Raw genomic sequence first — 21,498 nt, forward strand, 5'->3', positions numbered from 1 at the left:
TAATACCATGAATTCCAGTTCTACAGAAATCTAAGTGGACACTGGCTCGTACTTCAAAACGCTCCATCACAGGCTTTGAGGAGGAGAATGCCACATAGGCCTAAAAGTTACAGGGAAGGCTGCAGTGCTCAGTATTTCAACAAACATGATCGTTTCAGTGTACATTCTTCAGGTATCCATTGTTTTCTGTTTGCCCAGACAATTCTTACTTCTCTGCCAGTGCGAATTCGTAAAGACCAGAGGAAGAGTGTGCAAGCATTTGTGCGTGCTTGCGTTTGCTAAACTTTTGTGCATGGGAGGGAAAGCCATGTTCCTGCCTCTGATATCCTCCTCTGGTCATAAATTTTTATGTTTCTGGCCAGACTGAATTAAATGCATGCATTTCTTTTGGGGAAATGTAGTCTGTCTGATATTTTTGACATTTATATTTCATAATATCAGAATTTAATTTAATTAAAATGTATGTTAACCACATTAATCCTGGTGTCCTTGTTTTGGGCCAATGTGTCAAAATGTGTCAGCAGTTGTCAACATTTGTCAATAATTTACATTAAAAAAAAATCATAGCGAAAATAGCAGATCTACAATCACACGTGTGGCGACACGATGACGCTGAGTGCGTGAGAAAAGAATGTTCAGTTTGAGGAGATCCATGGTTGAGCACTTCCCTTTTTCCACATACTCCTAGTTAGCCTAGCGTGCATGACCTTCAAGCACCTCCCTGCCATTAGCGGTGGTGATTCGGCCCCCGGTGAGGCCCTGCTGTGCCACATGCTCACTCAATGGGACCACTCAATTAACAGGCCATGAAGCCTCGACCTCTCTCAACCTGCACCGGCCCCCCCTTCTCCAGGTCACACTCCCCCACAATGCCTCAGGCTCCGAGGCATGCATGAGGATGTGGCTGATTTGAAGGAGAGGTGGAGAGAGAGAGGAGGGAATGATGGTAGCAAGGGAGAGAGGCCGAGGGCATGAGGGGGCCGGTCAGTCCTTTGTGCTCCTATGGTGTCCAGCTTGCCCTTCGTTTCTTTCATAGGGAGTGTGCAATAAATGCCTTTGTTGGTTTTTCCCTCTCGTAATGCGTCCAGTGGGAGGTCTTCTTAGTGCCCACGGTGCTATAGCCAAAGGACCTCGCAGGAACTTTGGGATTAGAGGGCTGTTCAACCCCTTCATATCACAATGGTCATTCAGCCAAAGGATGAATATGATTTCTCCCAGATTATTGTATTTGTGAAAGCATTTTTTCCCTTTAGGATTGCTATATGAGTTGAGCCTGTTCTCTAAAGTTGAACTCAAGACCCAGTATGCAGCTTGAGAGATGCAAAGAGATGTGTGAGTAAGCTGCAGTATTAATGAAATTCCTTGCAGCGAATCAAGGCAATTAAAGTAAAATAAACTGTAGTCTGAAGTAAGTGGAAGATTCAGATTAAGATCATTCAGAAAGTCAGGGTCACAAAATTGGTTGTGACAGTTGTTATTTTTGTGAGTACAAACGTGTGTACCCACATGTGTCCTGAGAGAGAGCAAGTGGTTGCCTGTCTGCCGTCTTCACCCAGTTAGCAAAGTAAAACTTCATAGTGAATCAAGCAGTGAATAATATCAAGCTGAACTCTCAGTGTGCAAGCAAATTCAAATCTTTACAGTTTTCCTTTAGCAATGTGAGACTAATTTGGGATGCCGTTCATTTGTGTTAAGGACCATATCTCACATGTTTAGCTCTGGCTATCATTTTCCAAAGTATATATCATGGTTTATTTCATTTTTGAGGAAGCCATTTCATTCCGTTCATTTCAATTCAGTATGAAAATCAACTTGCAGAGACTTGAAACCTGCTTGAGATTTCTTTCTTTTATTTGTGTTATTATTTGCATTATTGTTGTATTTTTATCCATTTGAAAGAATTGATTGATTTGAAATGTTTAGCTGAAAAAAGGGGGAAAGAATGGATTTAAGAATAAAATTCAAGTGTCCTTATAAACCACAAGAAAAGTTCAGTAATGTTTTAATTACTTAAAATGTAAACAAATGTCAAGTCTAAAAATAAAACCAATAACGAGGATATGGTCTACTCTATATTATTCATATATGATACTGTATGGCATGATAGAATGTATTGGTGCTTTATGTTCCTTTAAGTCAATATATAGGTTGTCTCAGTCTGGACACATGGATTTAGTGAAAATTACAGATCTGTTGAGAGTGTGAATTTATTACGTTTCCGTTTTAATTGACGAGGAGGCAAGGGACAGGTGTTGAGTTCTTTGCTGTCACACATACTCTAGGCCCTGGTGGTGAAAGACGGCGACAAGAGTGAGGCGAACATTTGTGAGTTGAAGTGAAATGAACACTGCAGCTACTTTTGTTGATTTGGCATTCACATGGCTCGCCATTTTTTGAGGGAGGAAATTCAAGTGAAGCACTCCGAAGTACTTGTGGAGCACCAAAGGCAATTTCCCCTCAGTCAAGTGGCTAAAACCCTCTCCAGCTGAACAACTTCCTGCGTTTAGTCAGCAACCCCCACCGACAGCACTGCTTCATCATCAGCCTGCTTAGCTCGTGTCAGACACGACCACACAACAGGCCACCGCTCTCTCCAGAATGAGAACAGGTCTACTGATTTGGAATTATATATATATATTTTTTAAAATCTGTTTGAAAATTACAGCCTCAGTCAAATGATAAGTCTAGTGCTTGGCTTCAATTTTGAAAACATAACAACTAAAATACTAATTAAAACTTCCATCCCATAGGTTGCTATTAAAGTTGATCATAGCTCATAGGGCCTTTTCTAAATTATGCATCTTTGAGGATAGCAGTATCTGGGTGTATTCAAAGTAAAAAATTATAGAATAATATAAATGAATAAATAAATTGTTATTATGCCTTTTCTGTGGAGCTGGGAAAGAGTCAACCCAAAACTAGTCTCGCGTAGCCAGACAACTATTCCACAATCTACGAAAACTATATATAGAGTCTGGAACTACACCTCCCGAAAGCAGAGAAAGGAAGCTGTCATCTGTTTGTCATTTCTGTTCACGAAAATATTTTTTTTAAATATCTTTACATTTCTACATTTTATTTTCATTTATTTCTGATAAGCAGCTAGGCAATATAGGCTTCGATTATCTTGATTTATATTAGGACACATTTGTGTGACTGTAAAGACGAAACGGAAGCAGGGAGAAGGCGTCACATCCGTTTTTTCCCTGGTACATTTTCAGAGCTTCCGTGCTCCAGACTGTGTGATGGAAGCATTTGAAAATTGTGGGAGGCAACAGGCTGGCTCGCGAGACTAAACCAAAACCAGAGCAAAATAGAATGCTATTTGGCCCTAAATAGAGATGACGTGAAAGAATGTGACAGTATACCTGAGCACCCAAAACTGAAAAAGCTCTGACTAGGTACAGACTCGGTGAACACAGCCTCGCTATGAGAAAGGCCACCACAAGCAGACCTGGCTCCCAAGAGAAGACGTGAGTGTCCACTGCACACAAAATGTGGTGGAAACCGAGCTACATTTTCTAACCTGGCCTGCACACTATACCAAATACATCAGAGATACAGATTGCAAACACCCAAAGAGAGTTTGAAAACATGACCAATGACAAAAAAACTCCCATATCTGCTGGGGGTGATGGCTATTGCTGCTGTGTTTCATATTGTTGTACTTCATTGTGAAGTACAACAATGTGGAACACAGCAGCAATATGAGCTGACAGGAGAAGGATGTCCAATGGAGAACAACCGCCTTAACTACTAATTGTTAGGCCTATATGTGTATTCCAGCACTATCTGTTTCGAGTTGACCTCGGACATAGAACTATTTGAAAAAACATCTTGAAAATTGCTGTGATTTGTGCCAAAAAGTTGTATTTGACACTTTGCTTTGGCAATGTAAACATATATTTCCTCATGCTAATTTGAATTGAATTGAATTGAACTGAATGAAAGAGTTGTAGGTGTATGTTCAGCATATATACAATAAACAGATGAAAACATTTATACAGTAATAGATTTTCGCTGCATCTCATTTAGCAGACATGCTACCACAGGGCAGCAGCATGCAGTCTGACAAAAACCCTGACAAAGTGGCCTTCATAGTACATATTGAAAGCCAAACATCTTTCTAACCCTTCAATCAAGGTGACGTTGTCACTAGTTGAGCAATCAGTTTCAATGGAGTCAGAAGATTTATCAACAATACATCAAATCCACATTGTGCCATTCATATCAGCCCATTATGGCTTCAAGAAGGCTGCAAGCACATGGTTCTCACAAGGGACTATGGGATCCTGAGGGAGCCCATTAACCCATTATGTTCAGCTCCACAGTGGTGTTAAGGCCAATCACACATCAGTGAAGGCTGAGCCACAGGGAGGCTACAGCTGCTTAACAACCCTACTCTACCATAGCCCAAGGCACTGGCCAACATCATTCCCATGTCATGTCTTACTCATGGGCCCAAGTAGCATTATCCAAAATGACCAAAAGGAAAAGATGCCCATTTACTTTGAATTCGCTAAAAAGTGTGTGACAGAAGTTCACTTGAAAATTTGAAATTATACATTTCCCATTTCAACATTTTCAAGTGACAGGGCCCATAACAACAACAACAACAATAATACTACTACTAATAATAATATGAATAATAATAATTAATAACAAAACATTAACAACAACATTATATTGCCTGACTGCAACATTGGCAATCTCTTATAATAAAAGCATAGCCACTTGGCTATGGAATATGACAGCTAACTTTACAATTAAAACATTGAATAAAACGTCATTAAATGTTTGCTAAATGTCTTTAAACAAACCTATACTTTTAACAGGCACATTTAATTTCCTTGCTAAATATGGTTTTAAACAAGCAGGTTTCTGGCATCCGAAGAAGACAATAGAATAATTACCATGAAGGCCTAATTATAATTATTTATTTTTTTACATTTTAATTATCCCTATAAAGCTCAATTAAGCTCTTCAGTAGGCTACTAGCGCCTGTTCAGTAAGCAGCTGCCCACCTGTCTTGGTTTTCCTGGGAAAGTGTCGTGGCGCCTGTTCACGTGGTGAAAGAAGAGGGAGAATTAGAGACGCTCTATGGTGATGATGAACCTGGCCCCGGGCACAGTGTTGCCATGTCTGCTTATTATAAGCGACTATTAAGTAGCTTGTAAATATTGGTTATAGTTGCTGGTTGCGTTTTTGGGCTTGTTTCTAAAGTGTAGTTGCTTATTTTGGCCTTGCTTCCTAATGTTGCTTAAACCAGTGGTTCTCAAACATTTTCAAGTCAATGACCCCCAAATTAATATGTATTTGTCTGCAGACCCCCTACTGAAAATATTTTATGCCAGGTACCCCCATTCAAGATGCGACGCATTCAAGATCTGTGTTGTTAAAATGTTTCAAAAATATTCCAAGTTTCACATTTTCTTCAAGATAAAAAAAATAAAAGCAGATCTACAAGCTCACAACGCGTCGAATCGCGACACGTTGTGAGCTTGTAGATCGGCTATTTATTTTTCAAATAGGTGTATTATGTAAGTATGCTACAGACAGTAAGGTTTAAAGTGCTCATGTGGCCTTGTCGCTTCTTTTGGGCTTGTTTTCCTAGACCTGGTTACTTGTTTCTCTCACAAAATCTGGCAACGCTGCCCCGGGCACCGATGAGACCATGCAGTTGTACTGTAGTCCTATCTATCTAACGAGGACACCCGTTTTCCTCGGCCGCGTTTGATGTGAAACTGTGTTAATTAAGCATGTGAGAGAAACCCCCATATGGATTTATAGGAATTAACCCCTTCCACTGTAAATTGCTGCATGGCTATTAAGTAGCTATTCATGAAGGATTAAGCCTTCCATCATGTCAAGTAGGTCTATTGGCTAACATTCTCCCAAGCTATCAAATTCATGATCGATAACCTAAAAATATGGCCACGGAGGACATAGGCTACATTCTACAAAAAAACAAATTCTATGTCATAATAAAATGTAGACCTAGGCCTACCATATACATAAACAATTGTCAGATATGAAGAAAACATTTATCGAAAATATTAGACAAACATTTTATTTTGTCAAAAAATATAATGACACCATTTATTTCAATACAACTGAACTCACAGATGTTCTCCTATCATCAGTAGCTCGTTTAGACCTATATAATTGTAAAGTAGGCCTTTGGGCTAGGCGAATGTCAAATTTGGCTAATCTGAAACAGCATAGAATCATCCAAGGGTTACAACAAACACACATAACTGGACATGATATAACATTCTATAACATAAACTAATGTGAAAAACAGTCAGAAAACCCCAACCCTCAAGTATTAAGAGAAAATACATAACATAAGAATACTTTCCAATAACTTCTCAGCACCAGATACGTTTTTAAAGAATTGGAATGCTGACAAATAAGTGGATAACACATACCCTAATCCCAGTTTCTCAAGATTTAGCTCAGTTGAGTGTGAGCTGCTTATTAAAAGGGACACCATTTGTCTTTGGTTTTAACAGCCCCCTACAATAAAAAACCTGTTTGTATGGGAAGAGCCGTGGATCAAGCAACGGGAAATAAATGGCACCATGATACATTCTACAGCACGTTCCGTTTGGCAGATCATTTCCAAATTATGCCCTTTCACTTGTAGCCTACTCACTCAGATCTCTCTCTAACAGGCGTTAGAGCGCCCTCGAGTGGTCACTGAGGAGTACTCGAAGAAGACAGTACAATGACCTGTCAATAAGTGATATTCGAGAGTGATATTTATTTTAGTGGTTCATACTGGCTATGGATGGATATACTGTGTATTAAAACACATTGGCGTGTAACTCCCATCGTGATCACTTTTTAATGCATATAACAAACAATTAATGATGCTAATAATCACCAAGGTAAACATAGGCCTACAATGGCATGGGGGCTATGGTGATTGTCAGCATACATTGGTAGGCTATGCTAGTTTCTCAGACTCCTCTGTCCTCACAACGGTCAGTTCCCCATGAGCATCCTCTTCCCCTGGCACCTGATAGAGAGAAGAGAGAGAGAGAGAGAGAGAGAGAGAGAGAGAGAGAGAGAGAGAGAGAGAGAGAGAGAGAGAGAGAGAGAGAGAGAGAGAGAGGTTAAGTTTTTATAGCAGCAATCCAATAGATCAGGGGTTTTCAACAGGGGGCCCAGGACCCCTAGGGGGTCTTCAGAGTTAGGACAGGGGGTCTGCCAAATATTTGTGTGAGAGAATCATATTTTTTACATTAACCACTTGAACCCTATAGCATCCCTATTCTGAGGAGCTCACAATGCCTCCCAGCTTGTAGATCGGCTATTTTTATTTTGAGGTTTGGTGTAGTGGGAAAAAAACATACAGAGTGAAAGGTCAAGTATACTAAGTATTGACGGTTTAAGTGGTTAAATGTCTGAAAATACAGATTAACATGAATCCAACATACACTGATGATAGTGCTGTCAAGTTCAACTAAGTCTATGAAGCTATTTATGAAATCTATGAAAAAGTTTAATCTGCAACACAATTTTATGCAATATGTATTGGGGGGTCCCTGCTTCATCTCTCTCTCAGCTAAGGGGTCCTTGGCCTGAAAAACGTTGAAGACCCCTGGTATAGAATGTAATTAGTCCCACATAATCTATTACCAGTGTCTCAACACTTCTCCTCGACATTGTTGTTTCTGAATTATAACAGTCCAAATATGGCAACATCAATGTTACATCACCCTGTAAACCTTAACCCATGGGTTCACAGAAATACACAGGGTGCATGTGTGAAAAGAGAATGACGTCATGCAAGTCTGAAAACGACCATACACCTGTCCATTATGGAGTGCCAAATGCATTGACCACTTGCACCACCTGGTGGCCAGTCACGGTTACTTCTTTGTATCACAGCGTTAGTGGAGCACCAGCTAGGGCTGTAGTGACATTCGGTTAACCATCACATAATCACGTCAGATGCTCATTTTTATGACTATAAATCATTATGAGAATTGTTCAAAAGTTTAAGTGGTGTTTTGACAGTATATTATGTAGGCTGGTGGTCGTTTTTTATGCCCACTTATTCTCCAAGAACATTACAATAAATAAATAAATAAATAAAAGAAAATAGCAACAAGCTCCTTTCCACAGACAGTGACACACACGACATCCTACTACTCACCTCCCAGTAGATGCTATCCTCAAAGCAGATAGTGTCAGGAGGAGCACCATAGATGGGCAGCTTCAAAATGAAACCTAACGGAGGGAAAGAGGCATAGTAATCAGTGATGGAAAAAGTACTCAAATATTTTACTTAAGTAAAAGTATCAATACCCTGTTGTAGAAATACTCTGTTTAAAAAAATGTACTTGAGTAAAAAAAAAAAAAGTATTGTCATCAAAATGTACTTAAAGTACCAAAAGTAAAAGTACGCATTATGCAGAAGGTCTTCAAATGTATAAAAATCCTTTGAAAATAGCAGATCTACAATCTCACAACGCGTCGCTTTGCAACGAGTTGTGAGCGTAGATTGGCTATTTTCAAATTGCCAAAGTATATAGGTCAGAAGTGGTTTTGTAATAATAATCTAAGTAACTAGTAACTCAAGTTTTCAAAAATAATTGTAGTGGAGTAAAAGCACAATATTTGCCTTTGAGATGTAGTGGAGTAGAAGTAAAATTATTGAAAATTGGTAAACTGAAGTAAAAAATACCTCAAAATTGTACTTAAGTAGCCTACAGTACTTGAGTAAATGTACTTAGTTACTTTCCACCACTGATAGTAATTCATGAGCGGTAATAATCCAAATTTGACCTTATTCACCCCAAATATCACCCTTTGTTCCATATCTCTAGTCTACTACCTACCAACAACAAGTCCACCGAAGAGGGCCATGCCCAATGTGACAGCCAGAGAGATGGCTTGGCGAACACCCTGGAATGCCGCTTCAATGTCCCCAGAGTGCACATCAGGGAAGACGTCCGCCATGCTGAAAATCACAGAGGAAAAGAAATAACAAGTAAATAAACATATTGCTTCAGTTTCTAAGTACAGTAAACAGAAATGTGTCTTGATATTATTGGTGGAAATTCTGACCACCATTGGTGACATAAACTGTAAAAAAAAACTGGAGTAGGTTAGGTTGATAGAAAAGACAACATGACCTCACATACAATACAAGGTACGGAGCAAGGAATATACATTGATATATTCATACTGAACTGTGTTGCTCACTGTGTTTTTTTTTGGGACACATATAATCCAGATGTCTTCTATCAGTAGAAAGGTTCCTTATATACAGAGTAAAACGAGCTCACCTCAAGCTCTCTACGTATCATCAGTCCAGACATATATAGTCCTAACTTACTGTACATGTTCCAGCTTATAATAATAATGATAATAATATTACATCGAATTTATATAGCACTTTTCTCTGTACCCAAAGTTGCTAAAAGGCACAAAGGGAGAATTTAATTAGAGGGGGGGAGCAAGTCTAATTCAGCTTCCTGTCTTACAAAGGACTTCAACCGAGTTGGAAAAAGTGTGGGCATCTGATTAAAACACAATATCAAACACAGAAATCGGTTGGTTTCTCCAAAGTTGGGTTTGTAGGTATACAGATGGTAAAATATGTGTTCAGAATAGAGTGAGTTTAGAGGCATATATCATTGTGCCATCTACACATCCATGCCCTGCCCAGGCAGGGGCCATTGTCTCATAAGAATCCATTATGATTAAATTCCGTTCTGGAGTATGAAGCATAAAACACTTTGATATACACTGTGGTTATAATGATAACAATCTGCTGCCAAGAGGGAACGCAGTTGCACTGTTGTAGTTGACAGTAGGCCTATACAGTAAGAAAATGTGGAAATTCTGGCTGAACCACTGCCAAGCTACAGCATGTCAATTGTTGCTCTCACATTGCTCTTAGTAATTTAGCTTCTAATCTAATCCTACACTTATAACCTGTGCTCAGTACAGTGTAGCCTACACAGCCAATTCCTTAGGTTACATGTTTAGAAATAATATCGTCTTTGGGATTTAACCTTTTTTTGCCAAGGACGTTTTGATAGCTTGGCAAAGCTGTCAATAAACAGAAGCTGCAACTAGTCCTCACTTTAGCTACTTTCTCACTTTCTCCCTATTGGCTAAAGGCCATCCAATGAGGGGCCGCCCATACTTCCCATACTCTGAACCAAGCCCCTAATACCATGGTACAACAGTGAAGCTGCCGCCGCCTGGTGGTCAAATCTGGGATTGCAAGACTTCTGGGTAGGTACCCTCACAAAAAATATGCAGTAATCCTGGTCTCTATACTGCCTCCCCCTGGTCAGCCGGGGCGCCTGATGGAGGGGAAAGGAACTGGAATAACGTGTTCCATCCACGCGCTCCGTCCTACCGGGGAAACTCCCCCCTATCAGGTGATAAGAAGAGGCCTGCTCATTCCTCATGCACTGAAGGAAGCATGAGCTCAGTTCGGGGCTCTCCCAAGGCTGGCAGAGGGAGAGTAGCGCCCAGGATTACAGCTTAAGCAATTGGCACTTGGTGAAAAAAAACGTGGGATAAAAATGTAAAATAAAAATAAAATAGATAAATAACATAAAAAGGCACACACACACACACACACACACACACACACACACACACACACACACACACACACACACACACACACACACACACACACACACACACACACACACACACACACACACACACACACACACAGGACACAGGACACACACAAAGGACACAGAAAGACACAGATGCACTTGTTTTCTTTATATTGGTAGCCAAACTGTAAATCACATTTCTTGTCAGTCTTGCTTTTTTTCTTTCTCGTGGGATAAAAATCAAAAAATAAATAAATAACAAAAATGCTACTGCGCGTGCTTCTATCGTCTGAAACGCACACACGCACGCACGCATACGCGCACACACAAAGGACACAGACAGACACAGATGCACTTGTTGTCTTTATATTGGTAGCCAAACTGTAAATCACATATCTTGTCAGTCTTGTTTTTTTTCTCGTGGGATGAAAATGTAAAAATAAGTAAATAAATAAATAAATAACATAAAAATGCTACTGCACGTGCTTTTATCGTCTGAAACCCTAGTGTGTCTCTCACACACACACACACACACACACACGCACACGCACACGCACACGCACACGCACACACACACACACACACACACACACACACACACACACAGATGCACTTGTTTTCTTTATATTGGTAGCCAAACTGTAAATGACATTTCTTGTCAGTCTTGTTTTTTTTCTCTCTCTCTTTTTCTTTTTCTGAGAAGGCATGCTGTTTTACAAATGAGTTCGTAGTGTTACACACTCTCATATTCAAGAGGCTCGGTGTCTTGTAGAGAGTACTGTAGGCTATTGGCCACTGACATGGCTAATGCAGAAGTTGTGATAGTGAAAAGTGAGAGTATAGCTCATTCACATTCCCTTTCCTTAATGTTCTGTGTGGGTCCAGTGATCCTAATTAGAAACATTTCACTTAAAAGCCCTCTTTTTTCAACCCATAAACATGACTTAGAGTAGATTTCTACAGTGTGAAAAATTGCCTTGTGACATGTTGCTTGACAAAAATGATATACTGTATTTTCAAGTGTTGACGCATAGCAACAACACTATTTTCAGTTGAAAATACATTGCCATCTTCCATTAGATTTGGTGAGCATGAGAACATGGCTGACATGCTAATACTCACCCATCTCCATAGATTTCTTTGGTAGCCAGAGCAGCAGTGACAGCTCCCACAATGGCACCCAGAACGCCAGGCATACCGTGCAAGTTGTGAACTCCACAGGTGTCCTGGATCTTCAGTTTTTCCTCCATGAGTGGCTGAGTGGGGTTAGGGAAAGGAAGGGTAAGTTCATGATGACATTGCTGTGCCTGTGGTGTGAGGACTAATGTTATGTTGAAATAGTGTAAAATCTTTTATTCTTTCTATTCAAATGACCATTTTGCATAGACTAATGGAAAAAGGTAGGCTGGTTTTACATTCGTTTTGCATAATGAAATACATCACAATATTTCAAATAGTCAAACACTGCAGAAAAGGGTTTGAGTCAATTCCCGAAGTTCAAACAAGTCTAAACTTCAGCTCAGTTACACAGCACAATCCTCATTGTCCATTTAACAAAAGAAAAAGAAAGTAAGAATGTAAGTACTTCTTCGACGATGACCTGACATGAACGTACATACTGAATGACCAGTGAAACAGATGGACACATCCTTACCGAGAGGTACTTATAGCCTAGCACAGAGATGATTCCAGCCAAGAAGCCTACGATCATGGAGCCGTAAGGTGTTAACATCATCTCGCCAGCCGTTCCTGCTGCAACTCCACCCGCCAGGGCAGCATTTTGGATATGGACCTAGAAGATTATTATATCGAAGCTCAATGTGTACTTCATTGTGCAACCATGTAAACTTGCAATCAAACAACGGATTTTAGGGCAATTTATTTATTTTGCTGGAAAGCATTTGAATAGACCTTTTTAAAAAAGAGAAACGTTTCCAAGGAACTCTTAAGGAGTCCCTTCAAACTCTCTTGACTACTTTGTGCAAAAAAAATTATGCACAAAGCAGGTGAAGAAGAACATTTGGAACATTCCTGTGAGATCAGCAGGTATTTTCCAAACACACATGTTACTACCACATTCATAATTCAGTGCCAGTGGGCTATGCCTGATTGACACCCTGATACTATAGCTTTCTTTATTATCATTGAAATGCACAGACATCACTTTAGACCTGATTGTCATCAGTGTGGAATGTCCCATCTTGATTTCAGTATGACTTGCCCTATGGGCCTTACTGAGTTTGGCTTGGAGTTATTTTGGTTGAGCAACATAGTCAGGCGATAAAATATGAATCAGCCCCATGGCATCAACAATGGAGACTACAGTTTGACTCATCTGATTAAATACCATCAGACTCAACAATGCCAGTTCGGGTGCATTATTGCTACAGCATGACTTTTAAGGAACCACTTCAACCACTTCAGTTAGGTTAACACAGGAAACACCAAGACTATCTAGTAATGTACGATTAGCTGCGTCATCTTTTCATGTTTAAACGGGCATGAAATCCTAGGCTGATTTTGAAGTTTGTTTTCCGGTTCAGGCTAAAAACAAAAAATGTGGCAGGCTGCATAATGCTGACATTATTAATTATAATGATGTAAGCAACGTGGCTGCAGCTGATAAAATGGATAGTGGTTTAGATTTAGCTGTGCCAATATGCAAGCATTGACAATACTGTTGACTACTGTCAATGTTGCACATTGGCACACCCATGGCACTGGCATTGGGCTACCATCCCCTGTTCATTCTTGACTTCCTCACCATGTCCAGTTTGCCGTCGTGAGCGGTGAGGGCAGACAAGCCGTATGTGGCCAGAGTACAGGCGGCTAGGGAGTAATAGGTGTTCATGGCTGTACGGTGCTGGTCATCTCCATGGGCAGCTACGGCTGAGTTAAAGCTAGGCCAGAACATCCACAGGTAGATAGTACCTGAGAACAAGATACAACAAATCGAGTAGGTGTTTTGGCAATATGAGAAACAGATGAATCATGCTTTTGTAAGCAGCACAGTCAGCACTACAGAACAAACACCCCTCAGACCATATCAGGTTGATGTGTAAGGCAGCCATCACTGATAAACTGAGCTACCTACTGGCCTGAAGGCCTTCTGCCCTACAGACTTGATCCTTACCGATCATGGCAAACAAATCTGAGTGGTAGACAGAGCAGTTCTTGTGCTTGCTCTTGTCCAGGTTTTGCCGGTAGAGCACGCGAGCGACCATAAGGCCAAAGTACGCTCCAAATGTGTGGATTGTCATAGAGCCACCAGCATCTTTTGCCTGAAGAGCAATTCACAAACATGAAGTAAGAATTAAGTTGAAGCTGAGAAAATGATTGTGCATGTGATCATTTTAATTCAAAAAATGACAGACCTCCAGTACAATTACAAATGTAGCCTATTTTTTTTTATTATTTTTTTTTATTTATTTTGCATTAATATGAAAAAGACAGTTGTAATTGTTTTGTCATCAAGGACATAAGTCATAGAGAACATTTCACACAGATTATTTGAACTCACCCCTAACAAAGTCAGCAGGATAAACTCATTCACAGCAAACAGGATGACCTCAAACACAGCCATTACCAAGAGCTGGACTGGGCTGGTCTTACCCAGGACTGCACCAAATGAGATCAGCACAGACCCGGTGCAGAAATCAGCATTGATCATACTAGATAAGAGAAAATCAGAGAAAGTCGACATACATACGTAGGCAGTTAGACGAATAGCGAAAATAGCCGATCTACAAGCTGAAATGTGTCGCATTGCAACATGTAATATTGGAACATTTTTTAAGTTTTCTGGAATCTTTATTTTTTAAGTTTTCTGGAATCTTTTGCGGAAATTTGTGACAATTTCTGACGACTTTTGCCTTTAATGACAGGCCCAAAATAGGCCAGGTTGAAAGTGGTTAAGCACACACCTCTCCACTCCAATGTGGATCTTGCCATGGTGCATGCCATGGAAGAAGCCCTGCATCAGTGTGGCCCATTGCAAGGCGAGGGCTGCAATCAGGAAGTTGAAGCCCACGCTGCTGAAACCATAGCGCTGTAGGAAGGTCATGAGGAAGCCGAAGCCAATGAAGATCATCACATGAACATCCTGGAAGCCTGCAGATTACAGACAAACACATGAAGATCGTCACATGAACATGATGGAAGCTTGCACAATACAGACAAACAGGGGTTTTAGCTGTGTGGTGGCCCTTTTCTAGCTCCCATGTGTAGACCACAGTCTACCAAAAAGCATGTAAAATGATGAAGATCAGATGATCTACATGTAATGTAAGCTTGCAGGCTTACATTAAAGTTTGGCTATACACTCAGGGGAATTAAACCATAAGCTGAGGTTTTAGTTTGTTTTTCTGTACGGTTAAAACTACTGCAGGGTAAAACATGGCAGGCTGATCTTATTACAGTGTGATGATGTAAGCAACTTAGCGGCAGCTAATACAACTAATAATGGTTGTGTTAGATTTAGGTGTGCCAATGCCCTAGCATTGACAGTAGTCAAAAGCGTTGTCAATGATTTCACACTGGCATGCCTAAATCTATCCCACCCATTATTTTTTTTTAGCTGCAGCTGCGTTGCTGCCATGTTTTTATTCTTATAGTTTTTAACCTGTACAGGAAAACAAAGTACAAAATTGGCCTCGGCTTTAATTCCCCTTTAATGCAAACACAAAATGTGTTTGCATTAAAAGGGTGATACAAGATTCTCAAATCTCACCCCTAAATTACATTCTCAAGATTGATTTTCTTCAGTATTCACAGACCATGTGATGACCACCAGGTACTTTATCATGACATGGCTTTATCATCCAAATGTCTGTTTCCTGGTGAATCAGCACAGTTACATAAACAGTGGTCTATGGGGACTTTGGTGCCGCTGCTGTCCTACATAATACTGTACAATGGGATAAAACAGGAGCTTAAGAATTAACTTTTAAAATCTATGTAAGCGACTTGAGTGCATTCATTAAATGCAACATAATCTTATTAAACCAATACACAAGATACTTCTCTCTTCATTTTAATTTGCTTGGGCATCACATTAGGGAAGGAAATCACTGCAACCAGTGCTCCATTCAGACTTTCTGTCTCTCCCTGTGGTCAAAGCAACTAGGAGTGTATTCTTTCTGTCCTCGTTGGGTCCAAACTGTTAGACAATATCGCTCTTCACCGCGAGCTGTTGCCATGGTGACTGATTTTTGGCATGGCTGTGCCATTGCCTCTGTCCCCAATGACACTTTAGCCCAGATATACAATGCCACCTACACGGACACCAGCACACTTCACTAACTACAACAGATAGGGGCAACAAGTTTCACTATATGTATTCCCAGTAAAAGATTGTCTAAAATAGATTACATGGAGGCCTATAGGTGATCTTTTGCGCAAGGCAGCTACTGTATATCATATCAAGTTGATGTAACATTCTTATCTCAAGGGAGTGAGGTCAACATATAATGTTGACGTTAGCCTCATAGCATAATTGCCTACGTACATTTTTTGGACAAATTGACATTTCTGCCTAACTCTACTTTCCACTGCTGCTTCATTGTACCTGCAGGAGGTTAGCCTCCTATAGGGTCTGTCCATCTGTGATTGTATCTGTATTTTTGTTTGGCGCTAATCTTGTAAACAGCTGGACAGATCAGCACCACATTACTTTGCACACAGCCAGTAGGCCACAGAAGTACCTCAACTCATGTTTTCATGTTTCTTTCTTCGTCCTAATATTTAACTGTTTAGAATGGAAGATACGGGTGCCCGGGTCAGGCTGAAATCGTGCCTAAATTGGCTGTCATAGATACGTCATAGATACGTCATAGATGACTGATGTAATAGGTGGGGTTGCCGATTTCATCCAATCAGGAGAAAGTATAAAAAAAATTTATCCCGACCCCCCCCCCCCCCCACACACACACACACACACACACAGAAGACAGAGTTCAAAGGTAACCCTTTTCCTAGGGTGACCATGTTTTCAAACCCCCAGACTGGAACCCTTACATTTTATTCAGCTCATGTGACAGAGAACATGCCAGGTTAAAAATTGCCTGACTCTAACCCTAAGCTATTAAGTGTAATTGACCTTTACTCTCGAGTGCTTTGTTTTACTTGTCTAACCTTGGAGAGATTGTTCTCAATGGCTTGGCATTGGAGCTACGAGTAACGGTTCATGACTTCATTTGTCTGCTTATAACCACGTAGTAGATTACATTTTTGGGCGGTGAAACCGCCCCTATAAGTGAGATTTGGAAATTTGTACATTTTCCTGCGCTGTGATCTGGGCCCAGGAAATTTGTACAATTATCCTGCGCTGTGATTGGCCAATCACAGTCTATTCAGGACTGTGATTGGCCAGTGTCACATGACACATGTGCATAGCCCTATATAAGAAACCATAACTTGAAAAAAAACAAAATTTGGTTTTTTTCAAGTTATGGTTTCGTCCATCATAAAGAGTGTTTCAATAAATGTATTTATCTTTTGTACATGATTGGTTGACTCCATTCAGTATTGTGATTAGCTAGCAAGACACCGCCCACTTCACACAGGGTGTGATTTTTTTAATTAGTGTTAATGTTCACCATTAAACTGAACACATACATCTACTGACAGTCTGACACCAAATCAAAATAAATCACTTTTAAACGATTGTAGGTAATAGTTTGGTGTAGCCTACATAGTAATACACACTCATTATTAATGCAGTGTTTTAGGTAACTACACAGTAAAACTACTTTGACATTGATGGAGTGCATGTGAGAGAAAAAGCATTCCTCTCTCCATATTCCCATGGCGTTCCCCCCGCCCCCACCTGCCTTTCTGTGCCCCAGGCGGCTTCACACACCTGCAGGGTAATGAAGGAAGTGAGAACGAAAAACAGAGAGGGGGGTGTGTTGGGGGCGGGAAGGGAGGGGGGGGTAACAGGAATCCACAGGTCTTGTGGTGTGTAGTAGTAAGCTAAACACACACTCTCAGGTGAACTTTCAACAGTGCGCTTCATGTTGGGCAACGCCCCCAACCTTCCCTCCCACCTTGCGTGTCCCTTCAGATTGGTTAAGGTGGATCTGTGGAGAGTTGAAGCAGCTCCGTGAGTGATAGAGATCAATCTCTTGGACCCAACGAGGAAGACCACAATTTAAAACTGAATGCAAGCATATAGGATGAGTTAATGCAATATCTGAAGGCTCTGGAATTCATGCACATTGAATTCGTGGCAATGTTGTTATCTATCCAATAGTCCAGGCAAACTAGCTCCTTTTGGACCTCAAAATCTAAGTAATTGTAACAGATTATTTTTCTTCACAGACCATTTCAATGAAGTCACCAGAACAACATACTAAAAGTCCTAAGAAATCCTAGTTGCAGAAATATGCAATCCAAGATGGCCACCCATTATTTTCAAAAAGCCATATAAAATTATGGTGAGTCCAATTTTCATTCCTGAGATTTCAATTGACCAAATACATTTTGAGGGGAGGAATTTAGATAAAACACCCTGAAGTGCAAGGGAGTCCATGTTCTAACTATGAATCTCTAAATATGGCTTTTTGACAATAATTGGTGGACATCTTCGATTGATGCCAATTAAACATATTTCCGTAACTAGGATTTCTCAGGACTTTTAGTATTTTCTTCTGGACACCTCATAGACATGATGTATGGTGAAAAAAAATCGGTTACAATTACTTTGATATGAAATGCTACTATCTGGTAATAACATCCTGTAGTTCTGTTATATCGGTACTCCATAGTGTTGAAATACTGTTTTGAAACATCAAATTCCTCTTGATTGAATTCAAACAAATGACCTTCGTATGAATAGGTTCATAATATGCCATGTGCATATTATATGCAGGTGCAAGTGAAAGTACAAAAGAAGTTATTTTGAAGACAGATGCAGATGCAAGTGAAAGTACAAAATAAGTTATTTTGAAGACTACACTCACGTCACACTGAGTACAAATGAGTTACTTATGGTTACTGTGAAAGGGCCCATGTGGCATCCTGACATTAACACGCTGTATGAATACACCCTACCAACCTATCCCTATCCAATTCAGTGATGCTCTCTTAATTGATGATCATCTTTTCTTTATAAGAACGCTTTCTAAAAGATTGCCATACAAATTAAAAAGAAAACTACTCTAGTGAAATTAAGTAGATTAGAGAGTAGAGTAACTAGTTTGTTTCAGTTAGCCATCCCCTGGCTATAAAGTATGTCACCTCTACGCTGAGGCGCTGTACACTGTCAAACATGAAACCATTTTTGAAACCAATCCATTTAAAATGAGAATAATCATTTGATCAGACTGTCAGTGGCTTGGAAGACATCACTATAAACTGTTTACCCTCAAAGAATGGGACCATCACAAACAACCATCACAAACAATTCCTCCAATTAGGAATTTGCACACTCTTTGCCGCATTGCTGCTCAGCAACTTGTTGATGACAAGTTGTGACAACCGTGAAGCATTTCACAAGCTTAGGGTAGAACTGTAGCAACACAACAGAGACCAAAGGATCACAAAACCTGCAGGATTGAGAGAGTGTGCAAGAGTGGCATGTATTATAAGCTGACAAGAATATAACAATCTAGTGAGGGAGCACACATACAATGATGAGATTTTAGTTTTAGTAAGGTTTTTGAGATAATGAAATTGTAGCATGCTAAAGCAGGGTGGCTCAATCGTGAAAGCCAATCCATCTCACCTCACTTGTGCACTAACTAATACTCTAGGTCCCCACAAGTCAACCTTACGTATCTGCAGCACTGTACTTAGGCATACCCTACCCCTGCAACCTGGAAATGTTCAGAATGTAGTTTCTATTATGAGGTGTTGAGACAATATTCCATAGAAAGCATCACACATATAAATACTAAAATGACAGCTATCTGTGCTATGGAGTGTCCAAAGACACATCTACCCCCATTCCCTCATAGTATATCATTCCTGAAATGTTTTCTTGGGTGAGTAGGCCTATACAACCATCTGAAAGTGGTCATCTCTCCAAGCCAACATGTATGCTCCTGTGACCCCAGCCACCCCGACACACCCACTCCAGACCACTCTGAACCTCATTGCTGGCAGAAATCCTCAGGAACCCCAGTACCACCCTCACATTCAAACAACCTCATCTCTCTCCAGGTCACCTACTTGGGTAGCGGTAGTAGAATTCATTGTCAGCATCAGTCTTGGACTCGTTCTTCATATGGTCGTGCCATTTCTTTGCGTCTGTATGGTCGTCGTACTCCACCAGTGCACCGAAGAGGATGATGAGGATGATCTGCAGGATGAGGCATGCAGCCGGCAGCTTCAGCCGCATATTGGTCGCCGCGTCTCCCATGGTGCGTGTGTGTGGAGAGGGGGGGTGGTGGGGGTGATATTCACCTGAGTCCTGGTTTTAGAGGGGGATTGAAAGGGTTAAAGATCCAACAGATCTCAAGAATTGATCTCTCTCTCTCCCTCTCTCTCTCTCTCTCTCTCTCTCTCTCTTTCTCTCAGAAACACACATACACCCCCACACATACACACACACACACAGAGGTGTCTTCAGTTCAGAGAGGGGACACTCTGAGCATAAGGGAGAAGCCAGCAGACAGACACATGAGTTGGTCTAACTTTTTGTGTTTTTGTTCACGCCCCCTCTCATCTCTGCCGCCAATGAGGCACAGGCCCCTCCTCTACCTCTACTACTGTGAGCTTTAAGGTGGTCTGAAATATTTGATCTAATTTTAACTGAACCACTTAATGGTTTATAACACCTGGATAGAAAATAAAGGTCTAATCCATCATGTCTGAAATCAAAGTGGTTACTTTCATGTAAATCAATTGAACTTAACCTCTGACAGAGACATGTTCATTGCCTCTAAAATGTTTGATCATATGTCTGTTTTACATTGTAGGATAAATGGATAAAAGTGACAGACAGTATAAAAGTAAAAGGAGAAGGCTTGTGAATGAAAGGCTGACAGTCTGAATCACAAGTGGCAAAGTGGAGGAGTATTGCTTTTCAATTCTTGCTCTAGTTACAGTAAGTGGCTTGGTGGCGAATGATAGAGGAGGGTCATTGTAGTAGGCAGGTCACAGGTGGGAACACATGCTATGAATGCAAAGCATGAAAAAGAGCATTTGCTCAGCGAAACCCTCATCTGGATAAACATGGATTAAAACACTAATAATGTACCTTGGCACAATGTCCTACTACAAGTATGCAGCAGCATGCAAAACACATTTTAATTATTGACTGAATGAACACTGATTTCATTTCATACATTACATTATGCGCACATTTAAATAGTTTTACATCATATGATTATTGACATAGTTTGGTGAAGAGATTTTGAATGAACAATACATAACATTGCATTTAGCCTTCTAGACTCACAATAGGAAAAGAGCTGAGACAGTGGGGTCTTTGAGGATGGCACACAGTAGATTGGGGGAAGCCCGAGGGACTGAGGAACATCTTTTAGGGAGAAATATTTTTTGGTAAAAAAAAAACGATAGCAGAGAGATGTTGACTTAGGGATGGGTTTGTGCATATCCTGCTCCTGGCTGTATTATAACGTTCGATAAGAGATGTCACTCCTGCTGTTATCATCATCTTCCATCAGTGGAGTCTGCCTTTTCTTCAGGAAGGAGCATCTGACAGGAATGCTGTTGGTTTTGGGGAATCTTCAGACTTCAGACCACAGGCGTCAAAAGTAAACTATACAGAAGTGAGGGCAGAATGCTTGTCTGTCAAGCATCCTGCTGTTCAATCTGTCTGCAACTTGTGTTTGGGTATTTGCCAAGTACATTTGATCATACCTGGAATTAGTCCTCTGCATTTACCTATCTTGACGATTAGGAGCCATTAATACGTGCCGTATTAATGGCT

At 40.5% G+C, this 21,498-nt stretch overlaps 1 protein-coding gene across 1 annotated transcript; it reads right to left on the reverse strand.

Annotated features, from left to right (window-relative positions):
- Window positions 1-6,054: 6,054 nt before the first annotated feature.
- rhbg (Rh family B glycoprotein) lies at window positions 6,055-20,207 on the reverse strand. Its single transcript, XM_080425461.1, has 10 exons — window positions 19,773-20,207; window positions 14,525-14,711; window positions 14,122-14,272; window positions 13,735-13,882; window positions 13,366-13,532; window positions 12,256-12,393; window positions 11,724-11,857; window positions 8,853-8,974; window positions 8,168-8,241; window positions 6,055-7,024 (listed from the first exon to the last, which is right to left on the reverse strand). Exons 1-10 carry the CDS (start codon window positions 19,960-19,962, stop codon window positions 6,953-6,955), a joined length of 1,383 nt encoding a protein of 460 aa, XP_080281587.1. The 5' UTR covers window positions 19,963-20,207; the 3' UTR covers window positions 6,055-6,952.
- Between the last annotated feature and the right edge of the window lie 1,291 nt (window positions 20,208-21,498).

Source organism: Gymnoscopelus braueri (genome assembly GCF_963280865.1).
Source record: "Gymnoscopelus braueri genome assembly, chromosome: 4".
NCBI classification, from domain to species: Eukaryota; Metazoa; Chordata; class Actinopteri; order Myctophiformes; family Myctophidae; genus Gymnoscopelus; species Gymnoscopelus braueri.